Here is a 22,870-nt window from a genome sequence, read left to right as displayed (position 1 = left end):
ATGAATAAGAACAACAATAACAGAGATGCCAAAGCAGAAGGAAAGGCCTATTAGGCCTCAGTCTTACACAAAAAACTACAGGCAACTAAGGAATACTGAGAGTGAGACAAGCAGTCTTCACCAGGGAGCAGCACATCAACTGGTGATTCAATACCATGAGGTTAGCCCTGAAACATACATACAAGTAGCAGACAAGACTGGGCAGGCTATGTTAAGGTATATATATATATATATATATATATATATATATATATATATACATGCTAACAATTAATGGAAAAAGAGACTTTAAGTTATACTTATTTTTAATAATATCAAAACAATCAAAACAACATCTATAATATTGCAATATACACAATAAAAAGAGCTACACAAACAATATACATGACATATTTTGGTAGGTATACATATGTAAAATTACATATAAGTAAAGTAGGCAAATGAATTTACAAATCCAGAGGAGAGCTCTGCAGGGAAGCAGGCGGAGGAGCTAAGAGAATCCAGATAGAAGCTGTATCCACTCTGCACCACACAGTCCTACTTGTAGAATGAAGCTGCCCATAAAAGAGTGAAAACCACAAGAGCCAGAATGGTGTGCAGGAGTCCAAGGAACTATCAGGAAAGGACTTACACCTCTCCTCTGGCCTGTCTCAACAGAATTACAGGAACATCAAGGTTGCTGAAACAGCCACATCCTTTAGCTGTAGGTATTGGCATTTGCTGTGGGACCTGATGTGTGGTAACATTGAATGGTAGCTGAGAAAACAATTCCTCAGACGAGCAACTCGGAGTGCCTGCTATAAACTCTGTCTTATTCCCCAAGTAGGATATTTATTGAGAGAGAACCAGAGCTCCAAAGCTATTTGTTAGTACCACTAAAAAGAGCCTTAGCCAATATCCAGTAAAGTCGGGACATTCTGTTGCATTTGTTTGTACTTGTTTGGGTTTTGAATCAATTAAAAGCCAGCACTGGCCATTAGGCAATGCTATCAGTGGAGAGACAGCATCATCCAAATGAGACCACACTTACCTTTGGGTTGTTTGCATCAAATAGACCAGTTGAAAGCCTGATCAGTAAGGAGTTCTTGGTTTTAGCTTTTGGTGGTGAATCAGAGCGAGATCGGAGTGAAACTGGTTCTGACTGAACTACGCTCAAGTGCTCAGACTGAGCCACTTTCTGGAAGAATGGTTCTGGCGGTACTGACTTCTCTACGTCACATCTGGACTGCTGAGAATCATCTACTGCAGGCTCTGTGGAATAAAAAGAGATTATATCATAAATTTATAGAATAGCACTTAAAATTCTAAAAATATCAGCAAGTATCATATAATATTTAACACGCATCCCATCCTAAGATCTGCAGAGATGGCTTGGTGCTAAAACACTTGCTGTTCTTGCAGGAGACCTGGGTGTGGCTCCTAGGACCCCCATAGCAGCTCGCAACCATCTTTAACTCCAGTTCCAGCGAATCTGACATGCTACACTCTTCTGGCTTCTGTGGGTACCATGACCAAATGTGGAACAAATACTACTTATATGCAGACAAAACACTCAGCCATATAAAATATTTTTAAATAAAAATGAATTAAAAAAACTCATACCAGGTAAACAAAATCAAAGTATACATATAAGTATATTGTATACTATCTTATAAATAACCATTAAGGAGATATAACATTTTAATTTCATATATATCTTTATTATATTGGAAGTTTTAAAATAAAGAAATCTAAAGAAATGTAAAAATACAGTTTAGAAAATCAATTTTTCTGTTCGTTTTCATAGAGGATAAAAATTGTTTATATTGTGTTATATTTTGACCAACAGTATTTTAAAAAGATACCAGTTTACTCAGTGTCTTTGGTATATTGCTTTGTTTTAGCAGCAAATTCTTTTCATTTTCAACAATACAACTTACCAAAAAGTTAACTGCTTATATTACCACAATCCCGGGCCAGCTAGTACAGGTTCCTAGTTTCTAGGCCTATTTTAAAATAGAATTATGACGACTTATAATGGTGCCCAAATGAGACAGGCTGGTATTAAGAAGCCTGTCCAGAAAGAGTTAGACTCCAGCAGTGTCACTTACCTATATGATCCTCACGAGACTGCTCCACATTCCCTGGAATGCTGCCTTCACAAACCTCACTCTGCTGCTCAGCAACCTTATCTTCCAACCTGCCACAGACAGACAAACCAAACAAAATAAATACCATGCAGTTTTATTAGAAATAAAAGCCCTTTTATATAAAGAAAATGAAATCCACATCTACTAGCATCCTGAACTCCCTTGTCCAAATGATTTTCTAATCTTAATATAATACTTCCTCTTTAAGTACAGTGTTTTCTACTTTGAGCAAAGTGAAACTCTTACCAATCACTAATTATTAGTTAATATTCATTCATTCTGAAAGTTTACATTGGTCAAAACTCTAAAGAATGACTAAATTACAAATGCAATTCATCTAAATTCATATCTGCTTCAAAAAAACCACCTGATTTTGCAAAAATATTTTATGTAAAACATTACTCATTGCAGCATCACAATACATAGCATGAATATTCATCAACTAGTAGGTTATTGAGTTTTCTTATATCCATATAATAGAATATAAAATAGAGAACTTTCAATTAATGTGAGAAAATTTCCCAGACGACAAACTTTTTAAAAAAGTATTTGTTCTATATGTATGTGTATGTGTGTGTATATCACATGTGCACAGGAATCCTTGAAGGAGGGAAGAGGAATCAGATACCCTGAAACTGGAGTTACAGGGTCTATGAGTTGGCATGTATGTGCTGGGAGCCAATCCCAGGTCCGCAAGAGCAGTAAGCCCTTTTTAACTGCTGACTACCGACTTTATAAACAAAGTGAGCATGGAGTTTGCTCAGTGGTTAAGAGGGAGCACTGACTGTTCTTTCATAAGGACCAGCGTTTGGATCCCAGCACACACACGGATCAGCTCATAAATACTACAGGTCCAGCTCCAAGGGATTCAGTGTGGCTTCCTGCCTCCATATTTTATCTGTGCACACACATGTGAGCATACACTTTCAAAGACACACAAACACATTTTAAAAAGCTGAAAAGGTTTTAATAAGCATTGTATATATTAGCAACTGTATTTGAAAAGACTATGTATTTTGTTTATATATAATAAAAATTATCTGCAGAGAAAAATCAGAAATTGGTTGAATGGGAATAAAGGCTGGCAAGACATTTACTGCTTATCTTCATATAGTTTTTTATTTCTGTCCCATGCTAATATCTATTAAGAAATCAAATTACTTTATAGGGGGTACTACAATATGAAGTTATTAAACTACAACATTAGTTAATACAGCATTACTTATTAAAGAGCTTACCAAAGGAACCTGCCTTTGAAAAGTAAAGAAAAAGACAACATACTCTGTTTCCTTAGCTTCTTCTTCCTCACTAATCCACACATCATTAACAGCACGTGGCAAACTTCCATCTGTGTCTGTGCTACTTGGCTCTTGGAGAACTTCTGTCTCCAAATCATCAGGTTCTGCAGAGCAAGATAAGGAGATGTCAGAGTAAAGTTTGCTGAGAATGGGCTGACTAACTTTCTGTAAGTTATTATTTCACTTAGTTTAACTAAAGAAAATCAACTGTTTAAAGCTTTCTGGGCTAGTTCTGTAGCACAGTCATTCCTAAAATGAAAGACGAGGCCTTTCATTTTTTTGGTATAACAAAAATACTTGAGTACTGTGCACAATATTCATTATTATGTAAGGTATATGCCGGGCGGTGGTGGTGCACGCCTTTAATCCCAGCACTGGGGAGGCAGAGGCAGGCGGATCTCTATGAGTTCGAGGCCAGCCTGGTCTACAAGAGCTAGTTCCAGGACAGGCTCCAAAGCTACGGAGACACCCAGTCTCAAAAAAAAAAAAAAAAGATATAAGCCTTATTAAAACTACAGCAATATGTAAATCAGCATAAAGGAATCAAAACTAAAGACTAAAGATACCTGTTGTTACAAGTATGAGAAAATAGACTGTATTATTAATATTTAGTAAAGAAACTTTAATCTTGGAAATCTTCCAACAAACACAAAAGAAAACCAATATGATTACCTGGACTTTTACAATGGCCTTGAGAAGTATGCTAAATCAATTTTCTTATACCCTCAAATAATTAATAGCTAGGAAACTATTTTTCTGGCCATCTTTAAAGAGAGTCTATTTGTCCATTTATATGTTTATGTATATGTCTGCATGAATGTATGGACATATGCAAGGTATGTGTAAATATATGTTGAGGCTAGAAAAGAGCGAGATCCCTTCGAGCTGAAGTTATGAGTGCTTGCAGAATGGCAGACATGGGGTGCTGGGATTCACATTCCGCTCTGCATAACTGTGCAGCAAGTGCTTTGCTGCTGAGTCCTCTCTTCAGTCCCACTGAAACTTCTATTTTTCCTGTCTGAGATCATATACTTTCTTACTTAATTCAACACCATGCACATTTTTTCATGGACTTCAGATATGCTTTTCTTATCTATTTACAAATTTCTAATGTTTTGCCCTATTGTGAAAGACAAGAGACATGCAAATACTAATTTTGATCTGTTGCTCACATGAATGTTTGGGTCATCCATACAAGGTATGTACTAAGATAGAAGAACCTTTTTCTTTTGTCTTTTAATGTGTAATTCTGTTCTTGTTAAATAGAGGGAGAAAAGGAGGTGGCAATGGGTTGGTTGTTTCTAGAAAGAAGCTGACACAAGTTTTCCTTTGGGAGAGTTTTATCGGCCTTAAGATAACAGAGACGCAGTCACTCTGAGGCAGGACAGCGCCCTCTAACAGACAATAGGAAGGAGAAGGCCTGATGGAGGAGAGCTTTCCCTTAGAACCCACAAAGGAGTTTTAGTAAGAGGCACAGATTAAAGAACCAGAGAGACAGCTGTCATGGACAGGATAATGGGAGGGGATCAACTTTAGAGAAATTCTACAAACACAGGAAAATATATGACCTTTATATCCTTCCAGGGGCTGGTAGGAAGCTCCATATCACATGATTTTGTTCAACACAGCCCACTGACAGGGAGCACAAAGGAGCCAGCTACAGTGTAGCACTATAAATCAGGGGCGGTAGACCCACAGCACAGATAGCTTCTTAACTCTATGTCCCAGAGAAAGAGCTGAGGGGAGCAAGGCCTGGTTTTTCCAGGCTGTGGGATGGACTTCTTAGAGAGATCAGCTTCTTAAAGGGGTAGGTTCACTATTTAACAATTCCCTAGTGATCTTCAGCTCTATCAAAACTAACATTCTATCCTCTAAAGTCAATTTGTGACCTGGTTTCCATAAAGCCTAAAATATTTACTCCACAACTCTGTAGGAAAAGTGAAGCTTGCCAACCTCAAAACTAGGCTATAAACTCTCTACTATATGCACACTCATCCTGCTGGTTAATTTTATCTTTTATCTCTCGAGAGGAGAGCACCCAACAGAAGTGAAGGAGGAAGACCTGGAGTTTACAAAGACCAGAACCAGTTCCTATCTCCACCAGCCTGTAGTTCACAAGCCATTAGGCAGATTGTTCAGAAAGGTTGTGGACTCAGTAAAAGGGGAAGATTAGCCATAAACTAAACACTGCTTGATTCCACTTCACAGAACTTAAGAAGAAGGCCTAAAAGGATCAAGATACTCATAACTAACCAAACTGTATCCCAGAACAAAGGTCAAGAGTAGTTATAGAAATATAAAAACTACATAAACTTCCACAAATTATAATTCAGTGTTTTGTCCCTAAGCAAAAATAATCAAGTAAAATCTGGTCTACCAACCAAAGGCAATGTCCAAATGACAGAGATGATGAGATTACTCACTGGGGAAGGACATTTGTAGTGATTATTATAGCTGGGCTCCCTTGGGTTCAACTAAAGAAGACTGACCATGGGAGGGACAAAATAAGGGAAGCTGGGCTGGTGTGCAGCTCAGTTGCAGAGTACTTGCCCAGCATGAAGAGACTCTGGACTAGAACCTCCTCTACCAAAAGGAGGAGGGGAAAAAAGATTGGTGCTGGACTTGTAGGAGAAAAGTCCAAAAGAATACAGGAAAAAATACTGGCAAAGAATTTTCCAATACAAGTGACAGTTATGACTCACAAGTCCAAGAACACTAGCAAAAGGATGTGAGAACAAGGAGTGTCACCACCAAGCTCACTGAAACCAGGGCTTTGAGAAAAAGCCAGAGCAGCAGCCAGAGGACAATGACATCCTGCATCCAGAGGAACCGCTGAGACTGACAGTCACAGACGACTTCCCGCTGCGAGCAGTGAAGAAATATTGTTAAAGTAGAATAGAAAGAAAAAAGTATCAGCTAATTCCATAGCTCTTAACAAATATTTGTGAAGGCAGGCACAGTAAACTTTTACAGACATATACAAGTTGAAGGAACCAATCATTAGTGATATTAAAGCATAGCAAGTCTTAAAGGGAAGCCAACACGCAGAGGAAACAGAGCCAGACGGTAGAGAGCACTAAAAATATAAACACAAAGCAGACACATAGGACCACTTCACTTACTGCTTACGTGTCCCTAAGAACTAATAAGTAGATTATGAATTTTATAGCAAAAATATAAGCAAAGCAATTACCTCACCCATCCCAATCCTAGCACAAAGGTAGGAAGGAAGAAAGTGCAAGACTGTTATAATGCTGCTTGCTATATATAGGTTAAGCACTGAAGACATTTGAAAATAGAGTTCATAAAAGTATATACTGTTGACTCTAAATCAAATAGTGAGTTATCAGAGTAATGAACTCTAAGAAAGCAAGAGGAAATAGAGAAAAAAATCACAGATAAAGCAAGGTGGTACAGTTAAATTTTGTAGAATGCAAATAGTATAAAAGTATTAGGTGTTAGGAGTGGACTGAAAAAGCAAACCCACACTAAATGTAAATGTATAAACAGTTTGAGTGCGGGAAAGGGATAGATATCTCAATCTAACATTGAGCAAAAGAATATAAAAATGACTATACCAATAAAACATTCTTTAAAAGAGTTGGTTGGCGCACACCTTTAATCCCAGCACTCAGTAGGCAGGCACAGGTGGATCTCTGTAAGTTCAAGGCCAGCCTAGTCTATAAGAGCTAGGTCCAGAACAAGCCCCAAAGCTACAGAGAAACCCTGACTCAAAAACCAAAAACCAAAACCAAATCAAAATGAAAAAATCTTTAAAAGAAAAAATTAAAGCTCACAATACAGATGCCTCTCAAAAAGCATATGTCAAAGAAGCCAGAAACAAGAGAACACAAAACTCATATGGCTGGCTTCATGGCATTCTAGAAACAGAATAACTAATATAAGGTGGGGAAATTTCAGACAAAGAGTCTCTGGGAGACAAAAGTCAAAGTCTGATTGAGGAAGGGCTGTGACACTTCTTGGGGTGATGGTAATGCGCTATCTATTATTAGTAATTAATGTTAAATACGTCCACGTATTTGCTGGAACTCAGCAAATGTACAAATCATTATCCTTAAAATAACATAAAAGGAGAAAAACTAAATAAATACTGAATTCTGATGGTGACTCTATGCTGTGAAGCACAGGAAAGTATACCAATGTCTGCGGTTGACTCTGAGTTATGTCAGAAATAAGACTGATGAGTACAGGATAGATACAATGGACAGCACTAATGGTAGAAGGTAAATGGATGATTATAACACCTACTGCAAAATTATTAAATTCTTCTACATGTTTGAAATTTCTCATAATGAAATTCTAGGAATTTAGATATAACACAATGAGATATACAAACATAAAGAGAATTTTAATGTAGTAGTAGTATAAGGTCCATAAAATACACTTAAAAATAAAATCTAGAACAATGCAAATAAAACTGCATATAACCAATAAGGCAATATAAAGGGAGAATTATATATGAACACGCCCATTCACACATATATGGATATATGTGCATATATGTGTATATACATACATGTGTATACATTAAATAAATATATCTTTATTTAATCTATATATACACACAAACATGTATAAGCACATATATCTGAATGTACTCAGAAAGATAAACAAGCTAATGTCAGCAAGTACCTGGTAACAGGAAGGATTGCCCTTCATGTTTTAGGAAAGTACTGTTCTAGGCCTAAAGAAGAAGCAGAACTGATCACCCAGTTCTTGTGTTTTTGGTTTATTTGTGATCAGTCTTCCCAGTTTCTTAAGAAATAAGAGAAGCTGAGCATGGTGATATATACACCTGGAACCCTAGGACTTAGAAGTTCTGAAGCAGGAACTCAATGGGTTCCATGCCAGACAGGTCTATATAACCCTTTCCAGGAAGCTTATGTATTTCTCACCCTGGCCCGCTACTGACCTTACACAGTGGCAGTGGTCTATTATTAATCCAGAGCAGTGCTTCTCAACCTTCCTAATGCTGCGTGGAGCCTTTTCATACAGTACCTCATGGTGTGGTGACCCCAAATCATAAAATTATTTTTGTTGCTAATTCATAAATGTAATTTTGAATCATAATGTAAGTATCTGTGTTTTCTCAAGGCCACAAAGGGGCCTCGAACCACAGGTTGAGAACCTCTGCTCCAGAACCACAGGTTGAGAACTTCTGCTCCAGAACCACAGGTTGAGAACCACAGGTTGAGAACCTCTGCTCCAGAAGCCAAGTCGGCTATAGTATAGTCTCCCACCTCAGACGTTTCACAACAGGAGTTGTGTGTCCGTTTATTTATTTATTAACTATTTTCCTGTATAAAATTTGAGTGACACACACACAGAAAGCCCAGAACATGTGGTACATGTCAGACAAGCTTAGCTAAAAAGCTTATATGTTAAAAGGAAACAACATACTTAAGGGAAAAAAAAAACATCTGATTATCAATGAAAATAGATTATGAAACTCTCACAAAAAAAAACTCATTACTTTAAATTCTAAATAAAAACTTAAATGAATGAGGTTTATTATTCATTAAGGGAAGAAAAAGACATATGTATCTGATTATACAGAGAACTATAAAATCAGGCTGTTGAATTTACCAATATGAAGGTCTTCTGTGACTGAGTAGTTTTGTTCACTGATAGGAAAAAGTAAGGTAAGCAAGGACAGGAGAAGAATTAGAATAAAAAACAAACATGTCTTTAAAAGTATGTTATGAAGAGAGCTCTCAGAATCAGACAGTGGGGAGTAAGTATCATCTAAAAATCCTGGGGAGTTGTGGAGACAAAGAGTGCGGCACATCGAAGAGGTGAGCCATTCACAGTGAGGGCAAAGGAAACGGACAGAGTGCCATGAAGAACTAAGAGGGTGAGCCGAGTCCCCGGATCATGAAGGGCTGTGGGCTGTATTCTAGCTGTAATGGAAATCAACAGCTTGAAGACAGCAGAGTGAGTGACATGATAGATTTTTTCCTCATAATTGGTGAAAATTAATTTCAAGGCAGGTGATGATGACATAGCCTTTAATCCCAGTACTCGGGAGGCAGAGGCAGGTGGATTTCTGTGAGTTCGAGGCCAGCCTAGCCTGGTCTAAAAGAGCTAGTTCCAGGACATATAGGGCTGTTATACAGAGAAACCCTGTCTCGAGAAACAAAACAAAACTAAAATTTAATTTCAAATCTCTTTAGGTTACAATGTCTTTACATCCCTATCTAGTAACACCATCCACCCGTTCCATTTCACTTCCTATAAAACAGATATACTTTTTGTACTTCCTTGCCTTCCATTTACCTTTAAAATGGATTTTATTCCTTTGGTATAGTTATGACACTAATTTCCTCAAGCTCACAATGCCTCTCCTAGGATAAACATGGATAAAATATAGTCCTCAATTTTTCATCTTTCTTTCAGAAATATTCTGCTCATCCTTTTGAGCTAAACCATATTCTTCTTCTGTTCTATATATCCCTAACCCTTCTGCATGTGCATGTTAGTGTGCGTGTGTGCACTGCATGTGAAACCCAAGGACAGCCTTGGCTACTGCTTCTTCACGTACTGCTATCCAATTTGGTGTGTTGTTGCGAAACAGGGTCTCTTTATTAGCCTGAAACTGGAAAGGAGAAAGAATATTTAAAAAATGTTTGGACACTTAAGAAAGAGAGTTAGCCCCACCCACGAGGAAGAACTGGGCCTGATGGCCTGGGCATAGGGGAGCTGGCTCTGCCCCCTCACCTGACGGGAGAGGCCCTAGTAGACTGACCCACCCTAACATCTACTCCATCTGGGACCTGCCGGCACTCATGAAAGGACTGGTCCTGTGGGATATCTACAGGATCCCAGAGGAGCTTCAGTGAGAATCCAGTGGATCAGACCAATGACTCTTGCAATGCACATCGGCTAGGAAAGCTGACTGGACAAAAGGGTAACCGGGTGACACCTGCAGATCCTAATGCCACCAGAATGAATAAAGAGGTGCTAGAGAGGTGGGAATGATGGGGGAGTGAAGAGGGTTTTTTGTTTTGTTTGATTTTGTTTATGTTTGCTTGTTTTATTTTGATTTTGAAAAATTTTTTTCTTTGGGGGGTGCTGCAGGGGTGAGGGGAAGATATGGGGGGACTAGGAGGTGAGTGGAATTAAGTTTCATGACTTGAAACTTCCAAAGAATCAATAAAGAAATTATGTCAAATAAAAACTAATGTTTGGTGAAGTTTTCCAAATTTGACAAAAGATTTAAGTCTATATATTGAAGAATTTCCTAAGTCCAAGGAGAGGAAACAGGAAGAAAAGTACACTAAGATACTTCACAACCATACTATTCAAAACTAGACATAACGAGGAATAATAATTGATAGGATGGAGAGGTAGTTCAGCAGAAGAGCACACACATGGCAGTTCACAATGGTACCCCTTTCTAGGGGATTTGACATCTTCGGGTTTCTGTGGCACAAAGCATGCACATGGTGCACAGACACACATGTGGGCATTACCACAGATTTCTAAGACTTGAAAAACACAAGAGCATAGTGATCAGAATTACAGTAACACATGTAAATGAGACAAGGAGGATTTTACCCAGGAACGCAGTCAGAGATGACAGGTACTGGAGATGTGAGACTGGGTACCAGGAAGGAAACCACACAAGGAATCTAAAGTTGTAAACAATGCGGCACATGCAAGTCATTATCAGAAAGAGATAAAACCTACTGGGAGAACAGATTCTTACACGAAGCTCTGAACAGGGACATAGAGCTTTATACTCTGCCTTATTTTCAAGATAAGCACAAAGGCTGCAGAAAATCTCTGAGGTAACCAATAATCTCTGCAGTATGAAAAACATCTAAAGAATCTCAACAAATACAAGTCACAGACAGTAGCTACTGGGAAAGGAAAACAGAGGTTCCTAGGTTGTAGGGCTCAGCAGACTGTGTTCAGAGCAGTTTAAACCAGGGAGTCACTCCACATTTGGAGCCATTCCTTTCATCCAGAACGGTCTTTTTAGACAGGTAACCTGGTGCACACTTACAAGTGTAAACTTTTGCTTGTTCGCATATTTTTGTTTGTTTTATTATCTATATAGCTAGCATACAGAGACAGAAGTAGAAGGTAAAAAAAATGAATTACATTGAACATCACTTCCCATGTTACAAAATTTCAAATAGGTGTAGAGTTCATTTCTATAGTTATTTACTTTAAGTACTATAAGAGATATTATTCTTTAAAAATTCTACCTAAGGCAATTTATAGGTTCAATGCAATCCCCATCAAGATCCCATCAAAATTCTTCACAAATCTGGAGAGGACAATAATCAACTTTATATGGAAAAACAAAAAACCCAGGATAGCCAAAACAATCCTATACAATAAAGGATCTTCTGGAGGCATTACCATCCCTGACTTCAAACTCTATTTCAGAGCTACAGTAATGAAAACAGTGTGGTACTGGCATAAAAACAGAGAAGTCGACCAATGGAATCGTATAGAAGACCCGGATTTTAACCCACAAACCTATGAACACCTCATTTTTGATAAAGGAGCTAAAAGTATACAATGGAAGAAAGAAAGCATCTTCAACAAATGGTGCTGGCACAACTGGATGTCAACCTGTAGAAGAATGAAAATAGACCCACATCTTTCACCGTGCACAAAACTCAAGTCCAAATGGATTAAAGACCTCAATATCAGCCCGAACACACTGAAAAGGATAGAAGAGAAAGTGGGAAATACCCTACAACAGATGGGCACAGGAGACCGCTTCCTATGTATAACCCCAAAAGCACAGACATTAAGAGCAACATTGAATAAATGGGACCTACTAAAACTGAGAAGCTTCTGCAAAGCAAAGGACACTGTCACTAAGACACAAAGGCAACCTACTGACTGGGAGAAGATCTTCACCAACCCCTCAACAGACAAAGGTCTGATCTCCAAAATATATAGAGAACTCAAGAAACTAGACTTTAAAATGCTAATTAACCCAATTAAAAAATGGGGCACTGATCTGAACAGAGAATTCTCAACAGAAGAAGTTCAAATGGCCAAAAGACACTTAAGGTCATGCTCAACTTCCTTAGCAATCAGGGAAATGCAAATCAAAACAACTTTGAGATATTATCTTACACCTGTGAAAATGGCTAAAGTCAAAAACACCAACGATAACCTTTGCTGGAGAGGTTGTGGAGGAAGGGGTACCCTCATCCATTGCTGGTGGGAATGCAATCTTGTGCAACCACTATGGAAGTCAGTGTTTCGGTTTCTTAGGAAATTCGGGATCAACCTACCCCTAGACCCAGCAATACCACTCTTGGGAATATACCCAAGAGATGCCCTATCATATGACAAAAGCATTTGTTCAACTATGTTCATAGCAGTATTATTTGTAATAGCCAGAACCTGGAAACAACCTAGATGCCCTTCAATGGAAGAATGGATGAAGAAAGTATGGAATATATACACGCTAGAGTACTACGCTGCGGTAAAAAACAATGACTTCTCGAATTTTGCATACAAATGGATGGAAATAGAAAACACTATCCTGAGTGAGGTATCCCAGACCCAAAAAGATGAACATGGGATGTACTCACTCATAATTGGTTTCTAGCCATAAATAAGGGTCACGGAGTCTACAATACGTGAATCTAAAGAAGCTAAGTAAGAAGGGGAACCCAAGGTAAAACATATAGTTATCCTCTTGGCTAAGGGAAGTAGACAAAATTGCCGGGGAGAAAATTGGGATCTTGGGGTGGGGTGGGTTGGGGGTAAGGGGAGATGGGGAGAGAAAAGTTAGAAGGGAAGGAGGTCGGGCCTTGGGAAAGCAGGAGGATAGGGATAAAGGAAGGTTGGACAGGGGAGCACGGAACCACAATTCTTAGTTAAGGGAACCACTTTAGGGTTGGCAAGAGACCTGATCCTAGAGGGGCTCCCAGGTGCCCAAGCTGAGGTCCCCAGTTAGTTCCTTGGGCAGTTGAGAATAGGGAACCTGAAATGACCCTATCCTTGAGCAATACTGACGAATATCTAGCATATTATCATAGAACCTTCATCTGGTGATGGATGGAGATAGAGACAGAGACCCACACTGGAGCACTAGACTGAGCTCCCAAAGTCCCAATGAGGAGCAGAAGGAGGGAGAACATGAGCAAAGAAGTCGGGACCACGAGGGGTGCACCCACCCACTGAGACAGTGGAGCTGATCTATTGAGAGCTCACCAAGACCAGCTGGACTGTGACTGAAAAAGCATGGGATAAAACTGGACTCTCTGAACATGGCGAACAATGAGGGCTGATGAGACGCAAAGGACAATGGCACGGGGGTTTGATCCTACGTAATGTGAGGGCTTTGTGGGAGCCCAGCCAGTTTGGATGTTCACCTTCCTAGATATGGACGGAGGTGGGAGGTCCTAGGTCTTACCACAGGGCAGAAAACCCTGACTGCTCTTTGGACTGGAGAGGGAGGGGGAAAGGAGTGGGGGGAGGGGGAGAAGGTTGGGAGGAGGGGGAGTAGGGGGGAAGGAGGGGGAGGGAAATGGGAGGCTGGGAGGAGGTGGAAACTTGTTTTTTTTTTCTTCTTTTCTCAATAAAAAAAAAAAAAAAACTTGCCAATCATGAGGGTTAGGGTACAAAACTGTTTGCCACATTATTTTCAGTATATTGCTTTCAAATGTTTTTACTACATTTAATTAGTGTGTGTGTGTGTATGTTTGCTGCTGCTGCTACAATTACATGCACATGGAAGTCAGAAGAAAACTTGTAGGAGTTGTTCACTCCTTCTACCATGTGGGTCAGTCTCAGGGATCAAACTCTGATTGCCAGACATCGTGGCAAGCTCCTTTCCCCACAGAGCCATCTTATTAGTTTATCAGAGAGTCATTTCAACACAATGCCCTTTCTATACGCATGCATCTGTGAGACACTGGTTCTAAGATCTCTCTGCTCCCTTGCCAAAATCCACAGGTGCTCAATTCTCATATTTAAAATGGTTAAGTGCATATAGCATATGATATCCTGCACATACCACGAACTGTCTCTAAATTAGTTTCAAAACCTAACAGACAGATATGCTATGAAAACAGTTGTGATACGGTTTAACAGCATGAACATCAGCACTACAGAGGCCATCAGTACTGGCCTGGGTAAGCACATCAGCAAAAACATGACTTTATTTCTCAAACACTTTGGATCTGAAATTGATTAGCTCTGTATATAGGGAATCTTCAAAAGCAGAGTGTTCAAGGCATATTTATCTATAACTGAGTCCTAGATAAAAATCTATGGGCAGAAAAGTTCCATATTCAGAAGAAGCCAAAAAAAAAAAATCCAGAAGACAATCTTTTTACTCTAGAAAACAACAAGGAGGCATTAGAAACCAATGTAATCCATTAAATTCATTTTCGCTTAAATTGATCTGTAGTCTTTGGGGAATTCTAAATTTTATGAAACTTACCAGGCCCACTTCTTTCAAAGCCGAAGTCACAGAAATAACAGGTCTCATTTGCTGCTTTGATGGAGAACCCCCCATTTCTTGATGCTCCAAAGGTAGAGAAATATCTGAGCTCCTTACCTTCACCACCAACTGCAAGAAACAGAATACACAGCTAAAAACACTGGATTTCATATCCTCATAGAGAAATAAAAGGCCCCAAGATATCTCTAATGCATAGTACAAATAGCTTCCAATTCCTTCATTCCTCACTGGGCTGGACACTATGATACATGCTGGTAGAATGTGAACACAGAAATCCCCAGCTGCATGTGTAAACACAGCCACGTGTCTGACAACCAGTCCTAAATAAAACTGGCTACCACTGCTCGAGCAATGTCTCATAAAATGATTCCGCCAAAAGTCTTCAAGGGTCATGAGGAATGCTCAGTAGTTAATAGTGCTTACTTCTCTTGCAGAGAACCTGTGTTGAATTCCCAGCACCAATACAGTAGCTCACAACCATTGTCAACTCCAGTTCCAGGAGATCCAATGCCCTCTTGGCCTCCATGGGCTCCTGCACACACTTGGTGCGCATAATCTCACAGAAGCATACACACATACCCATAAAAATAATAAACACACACATAAACAATGTGTAAGAGTCATATAGAATATTCATTTCTAATACCATTATGTTATTTTAATCTAATACAATGTTTAATGTAAAAGTAGTTTATTAATTTTATATTTCAGAAAGAAATGCTTCTAAAATTTCTCCCAAATTTTGTAGTTTCCTTAAAGCCTGAAACCCATATTTCGACACAAGTGCACTTTTATCAGGTGCTAGTCATTGGGACTCTAATCAGCATAAATATTGTGAGCTTAAATTTTTACTATTATAGTTTGTATTTGTGCATTTGAGGTGACCCCAGAGGTTCCCCTGAGCTAGCGTTTCAGAAAGTTGAGAGCTGCTTGAAGCAGGTCCTGTGATCTGTACTTGGGTGCTCTGCAAGAACACTCTTGACCCATCTTTCCAGCTCTCAGACAGTAAACTTCTGAAATAAATAGAGGCAGTGGAATTAGCTGTACTGTTGTAGCACAGAGTGAGTTGCTCCCAACTACAAATCGTTCTTGACTACTAAGACTTTCAGTAAGTATATATTTCAGGTAGTTGTTACAGAGTGTAATGGTCTTAATAATAAAAACCCAGAGTCAATATCGGGGCAAACGCTGGAAGATCAGAGAAGTATTAGGGAGCCAGCCAATAGAGTGACTTGACTGAAGTGGGCAAGATCCTGTCCCCAAGAATCCTCAGACTGAATGGGCTGAGCTCCTGTTTCTTCCTGCCTTATATTCCTCTCTCCTCCCAGCCATATCCTTTCCTGTCCCCACCTCCCTAGCACTGGCACTAAAGGCATTTGACTCTCAAGTACTGGGATTAAAGGGGAGAGCCACCACCTCCTGGTTCTGTTTCTCTTTTACACTGAATCAATCTCACGGTGGCCTCGAACTCACAGAGATCCATCTGCCTCTGTCTCCCAAGTGCTGGGATTAAAGATGGTGCTTAGCCTTTATAGCTAATTAGTGGCTAGCTCCTCACTCTGATTTTCAGACAAGCTTTATTTCTTAAAATCACAAACAAAATGGCACCACAACTGAGCTATGAATAAGGTGGTAATTCTAATATTTAGACTTCCAATTTTTATTATACCAGTATCTATGTATTTAAACAGTTGCACAACTGATATGGCCAACATTATTAATTATACTAATTTCAAGATGTGAAATAAATTTTTAAAGTATCTAGAACTCATAACAACCAAGTACTCTCACTGTGAAGGAATATGCTAATAATTTGAAACTGTTTTGTTAACATAAGAATGTATATTAAAGGCCTCTCAAATTCTATGGGAATCAGAATAAATTCTAAAATTGTCCTACATAACATCAAAATTTTTAGAATATATTAAAAGTTTTAAGTGATTTCTATAAAAACTGGGGCAGATACCAATAAACCAAAATTAAGAAACTGCTGAGAAACACCGTAGTTGTAAATAGTGACATTTCTAGAATCTTGTGCCAATTTTCTTGAAGAAATACTTCCTAGAATTTCAATACATGACTCTAATGTGATTCTTTCTGAGTCAACAAATTCATAGGTCTTGATATCTACTAACAAACTGAGAGGTCCTATCTGCACAAACAATCTAGGTGACGAAGACCATAATGAGTGAGGCAGGGTTCTCTTGAAAAGGCTGCAAACTGCAATGGAAAGGGAAGTAACTGACTGTACTCCTGAGAAACACTACCTGATCTGAACTAGAAGGAAACAGCAGACAAAAAACAAGAACCGAGTGTGTAAGTCAGATGAGGTGCTGAAGACAGCAGCCTCCAAGGCACCCTGAGCCTCAGCAGCCCTTCAGGGTCAAAGTCGGACACTTCTACACCCAAGGTCTCAAACTCACACTTAATACTCTTGCGATTTTTCATTGGACTCTGAGATTCAGTTTCTTCCTCTAACAAAAGAGTGATGTCCTCATTTTCTCTTTTCTGAAGAGATCAAATGAAATAAGTTGTGTGAAGCACACAGCAATTATTGATTTAACCTTTATCAAATAAGATCATTTGGCATAAGCACCAAAAGCTTAGACTGAATTACTGATGCATTAACTTGCAGAAGCCAAGTTTCTGATCTTAAGAATGCAGAACAAAAACAAAAATTCATCTGTGTATAATCGGAGTTTGAAGTTTAGGCAGTGCACTGGAGGTTTAGAACAGAATTCACAAGAAACAGTGATCCACAAGTCGAATACCTTACCTTATGAAATTCAAAGAAAACTATGATTTAAAAGGATCAAAAAGTAATATAGTTGTATGAATAATTAAATAGAAGTTACAATAAGTATTGAAACAATTTCACTAAAGAAAACAGCATCAAATGCCCTTCTCAACTTATTCATGAATTTCAAGAATAGCTTTTTCTGTTATTATTGTTTTTATTGAGCTATATTTTTTTCTGCTCCCCTCCCTTTCATTCTCTTCCCCTTCTACCTTCTCCATGGTCCCAGGCTCCCAATTTACTCAGGAGATCTTGTCTTTTCCTACTTCCCATATAGATTAGATCCACTTATGTCTCTCTTATGTCGCAGGCTTAGGGACAGGGGAGCACGGAACCACAATTCTTAGTTAAGGGAGCCACTTTAGGGTTGGCAAGAGACCTGACCCTAGAGGGGCTCACAGGTGCCCAAACCGAGGTCCCCAGTTAGTTCCTTGGGCAGCTGAGGATTGGGAACCTGAAATGACCCTATCCTATAGCCATACTGACGAATATCATGCATATCACCATAGAACCTTCATCTGGTGATGGATGGAGATAGAGACAGAGACCCACACTGGAGCACTGGACTGAGCTCCCAAGGTCCCAATGAGGAGCAGAAGGAGGGAGAACATGAGCAAAGAAGTCGGGACCACGAGGGGTGCACCCACCCACTGAGACAGTGGAGCGGATCTATTGGGAGCTCACCAAGGCCAGCTGGACTGTGACTGAAAAAGCATGGGATAAAACTGGACTCTCTGAACATGGCGAACAATGAGGGCTGATGAGAAGCCAAGGACAATGGCACGGGGTTTTGATCCAGCTTAATGTGCTGGCTTTGTGGGAGCCTAGCCAGTTTGAATGTTCACCTTCCTAGATATGGGCAGAGGGGGGAGGACCTAGGACTTACCAAAGGGCAGAAAACCCTGACTGCTCTTTGGACTGGAGAGGGAGGGGGAAAGGAGTGGGGGGAAGGGGAGAAGGGTGGGAGGAGGGGGAGAAGGGTGGGAGGTGGGGGAGGGAAATGGGAGGCTGGGAAGAGGTGGAAACTTGTTTTTTTTTTTTCTCCTTTTCTCAATAAAAAAAAGTAACAGCAGTTACTGGCTTTAATTTTTTCACATTTTAATATTTGGCATCTTTTGCTGACAATTAAGAAAAATGTAAACACATTGTGTAAAGACTGCAAATTTAAAAGTGATAAATATTTACTGAATACCTACTATGTGCTGTTCAGTTATCGTGATAAACATGGCAGGTAGAAACAAACACGCAAGCACACAATCCAGTGCCAGTAATCGCGAAATTCATAGCAACATCAAGGGTGGTTAAATGTGGAGAAGAGTTAGAAAGACAAACGAGTTATTGTCTAGGTTCTACTTAGACTGTGGCTAATACGGCATAAAAACCTTCCTGTAGCTTTTTTGTTAGGGAAAATAAGTTATGCTCTGAAAAAATAAAGTCCGGAAATAATGTCCTGTCTGCTAGTGTTCCCAGTAACATTTTAAAATGTCTAATTTTCATTCTACAAATAATCATTTCTTCAACTTTTTTTTTAAATCAACAACTTTTTACAAAATACCACATAAAAATATTTTAAATAAGAAATTTAGCTGTAAAAACTTAAAATCTGGGGCTGCTACTTTTACAGAAGACCTAAGTTCCATTCCCAGCCTCTACGTGAGATGGCTTATAATCACCAGTAATTCCATCTCCACGGGGTGTAACACTTATGGCTTCCACAGGCACCTGCATTTAAAAATAAATCTTTGAAAAAAAACCTCTAAAATGTACTGTATTACATCCCCATGAGTGATGGAAGTCTAAAGTCCTTTACCTATTATTTAAAAGAAATTCTCTAAACTTCCATCACAGGAATTTTGTAGGTTAGGTAACATCTATAACTGCTTTAAGTACCAATTACTATGATGTTCAGCTATTCCTTCCAGATGGTTACTGTAGTTCCACATGACATTTCTGAAATCCAAAGCTATGTGAGCTTGAGTAGGTTTGTAATAACAAGAGATTAGTTCATGCCTCTGAAGGACACATATGCTATCCTCTCTCAGACATATATAATGCACTATAAAACTGAGATCAATTAGGGGCATCTGGTCTGAATTCAGCATGTCTCTGCATGTATCCAGGTAAGCTGGCATCCTGCTCTGCTACTTCCCTGTTTACATAAGGCTGGAGTATCATGCGGGGACACATCATCTGTGGGTCTTGGAAGCATAGTCCACCACCTGCAATTAGATAAAGCCTCCAATCTCTCTGCTTTGCATCACGATGGCCTTGACTTCAACATTCACAGAAGTAAAGCGTGTTTCTCATTCCAAGACCTGGTCTGTGTAGCGTTTGACAGTATAACACGCCAACTAGCATACCCTACTAGAATTACTGCACAGTACATCAGAACATGATCATATGGACAGCAGCCTTGATTTATAGATTTGCACACTGCTTATGTATACATGACACTTTATATTTAAAAGTGTAGCTTCACTCAACTGCTATTTCCTCAGTTGGTTTAAATAAGCTGGCTTATATGACTGTCTATTTTCAAACACACACTTAAAATCTTTAATGATTATTTAAACATAATTTCTCTTCTCTTCTGATTTATTAAACAAAGAATTGCTAAGTGTCAACTATTTGTCATATCAACCTCTGAAGATGTAACCATGACCGTACTGGCTGCTTCTATAGCAACTTGACACAGGCTAGAACCATCACAGAGGGAGCTTCAGTTGAGAAAATGCCTCTATAAGATCAGGCTGCAAGGCATTTTCTTAATTAGTGATTGACGGGGGAGGGCCCAACCCCTTGTGAGTGGTGCCATCCCTGGGCAGGCAGTCCTGGGTTCTATAAAAAAGCAGGTTGAGCAAGCTGGTAAGCACCACCCCTCTATGGCCTCTGCACCAGCTCCTGCCCCAGGTTCCTGCCCTGATTGAGCTCCTCTCCTGACTTCCTTTGATGAAGAGCGCTGATGTGGAAGTGTTAAGATGAACAAGCGCTCTCCTCCCCAAGCTGCTTTGGTCATGGTGTTTATTACGGTGACAGTCGCCCTGACTACCACAATGTCTAAAAAAGGGTTCCAGGAAACAAAGTTTCCTGATGAAAATCACAGTTTGAGTAATTCTGTAACTTATGTTAATAATAATCTATGTTAATTAATAATCTAAATAATCTATAACACACATTCTTATGTATTAGCGCTCAGAATCTTTATTCTTTAAAGAAGTAAAAGTGTTAAACTGTGGGCACAAACTATCTATTGCAGAAGGCTCATGGGAATAAGGAGAAAATAATTTACTTATTCATTCTCTTCATTAAACTCTAGTAAGAATTCAGATGAAGTGGCCAGGCGCAGTGGCACATGCCTTTAAAACCAGCACTCAGGAAGCAGAGGCAGGCCGATCTCTGTTGAGTTCCCAGACAGTCAGGACTATGCAGAGGCCCTGCATGGTGATGTGAATGAAAACGGCCACATATCTGATCTCCAGCAATGGAAGATGGGGAAACAGAGGTGAGACTACAGAAGTTACACAGAACACAAAGAAATTTGAGTAATGTCGGGGATTCAGTATATGAATTAGCTATATTTTCTGCTACTCAGCTCTCTATTGGAGCAAATTTTCATTTGTTCTCTCCTTCTCTCTCCCCTTCCCATCTCCCTCTCCCCGTGCTCCCACTCATCTACCCCCTGCTTGCATGCCTGCTTGTCAAGGTCTCTCCAGATGTTACCCAGGCTGACTTCAAACTCACAATCCTCCTGATTCTCCCTCCCTAGTACTAACTAGTATTGCAGGTGTGGCACCACGCCCAGGTTTAAATCAATACCTACTTAAAAATATCATTAACAGAAAAGGATTTCCTTCGTTAGAGGGGTAATGATCTGTTTTGTATTCTTTCTAACATCATACCACCACCTGTTTGTCAGATTAATTTGAACAGGACTACAGATACACAAAAACCCCTTCATCACTAATAGCCTTACAGGCTTTTAAAGGACCCCTAAAACCCAAAACTACTACCTTAGAAACTGCTTGATGTTGAAACAAAACAAAACACAAAAACCACATAAGCCAGTGACATAGACAGAGAATAACTAAGAGCACAACAGAAACATTAACGGGACATGAAATAGAAAACTCAGTCCAAGCGCACTGCTTGGCTATTCTAGCACCTTTCCTTTACCACTACTAAGTTTAGAAGCCAAAAGCCCCAGACATTGTAATTACTGTTTTCTAACAGTCTGGGTGTGAATTTGTGTTCATTATAAAAGACATACGTGTGCTATATATGTATGGCATGTCTTAGCTATAATTCAAGTGCAGTGTTTCCTAGAGTTCTGTGAGCTGCTGGAGCAAGTTGATCAGATCTGAAGGGCGGTCATGGGAAAGTCCATTGTAGCTTATTTGGCAGAAATTCACAGCTCTGCACTGGCTAATGGGTCTGAAATAGGGACAGCGTGGACCAGTATTGTCCCCAGTCTCCCCGCAAGTAGACAGTGTCTGATGTGGACTGGATTAGTGGGCTTCTAGCTGCTATCCACTGTACAGCTGCTTCTTTGCTACTGGAAAGACTCCCACAGCTTTTGAGTTACAGAAGTCTTCAGAATTGTGGTGCCAGGACAGAGAGAAAAACCAAGCACTTTGTTTCCCTAACACAGCACATGTCATGTAGGCACAGAAAACAGGCTAAGAATCAACACTGGCTGTCAACCACACTAATTCCTAGGGAGTTCGAATGAAGGTGAACTTAGAAGAACCGAGAACTTGTAGTCATGCCTGTCTATGCCTTCTGAACATATATGGTGACAGGTAATGCTTAAAATGAAGTACATTTGAATCATTCAGATGACTCCTAGGTGCAGATGGGCCTGTTCACCACGTTCTAGGATGGACTGGGAGGGCCCATGAGGACCCACTCCTAGAAGAGGATATATGGTAGTTAAAGGCTACTGGGCAAGGACGAGTCATTTTTCCTCAGGGCTGTCATCACTGGTAAACTGCCCAAGAAATAACCCCATTATGGAAGTCTTTGACACGACTACATTGTGGGAACTCCTTCAGCCAGCACCCCATACCTGTCCACATGCAAGCAACCCTAGTTAAAGTCTGTGGGTTATTAAAAAGAGAAGACATGAAAGTAGGAAGGGAGTGCTTGGAAGAGGAACGCAATGGGCTGCATGTGGAATATG

General features: G+C 39.6%; 1 protein-coding gene across 1 annotated transcript in view; it reads right to left on the bottom strand.

The window, feature by feature from the left end:
* The window catches only part of Nek1 (NIMA related kinase 1), a 554,120-nt gene that overhangs the window by 77,192 nt on the left and 454,058 nt on the right, over positions 1-22,870 (bottom strand). The window contains exons 25-27 of the mRNA XM_041673744.1: positions 3,411-3,531; positions 2,091-2,179; positions 1,031-1,251 (exon numbers count right to left, since the gene is read on the bottom strand). Of these exons, the coding sequence (XP_041529678.1) occupies positions 1,031-1,251; positions 2,091-2,179; positions 3,411-3,531 (431 nt within the window). The remainder of the gene's footprint in view (positions 1-1,030; positions 1,252-2,090; positions 2,180-3,410; positions 3,532-22,870) is intronic.

The sequence above is a fragment of the Microtus oregoni genome, unplaced genomic scaffold, assembly GCF_018167655.1.
Source record: "Microtus oregoni isolate MIOR12 unplaced genomic scaffold, Mior012 000024F_ref0000369, whole genome shotgun sequence".
NCBI lineage: Eukaryota > Metazoa > Chordata > Mammalia > Rodentia > Cricetidae > Microtus > Microtus oregoni.
This window is presented reverse-complemented; position numbering and strand designations above follow the sequence as displayed.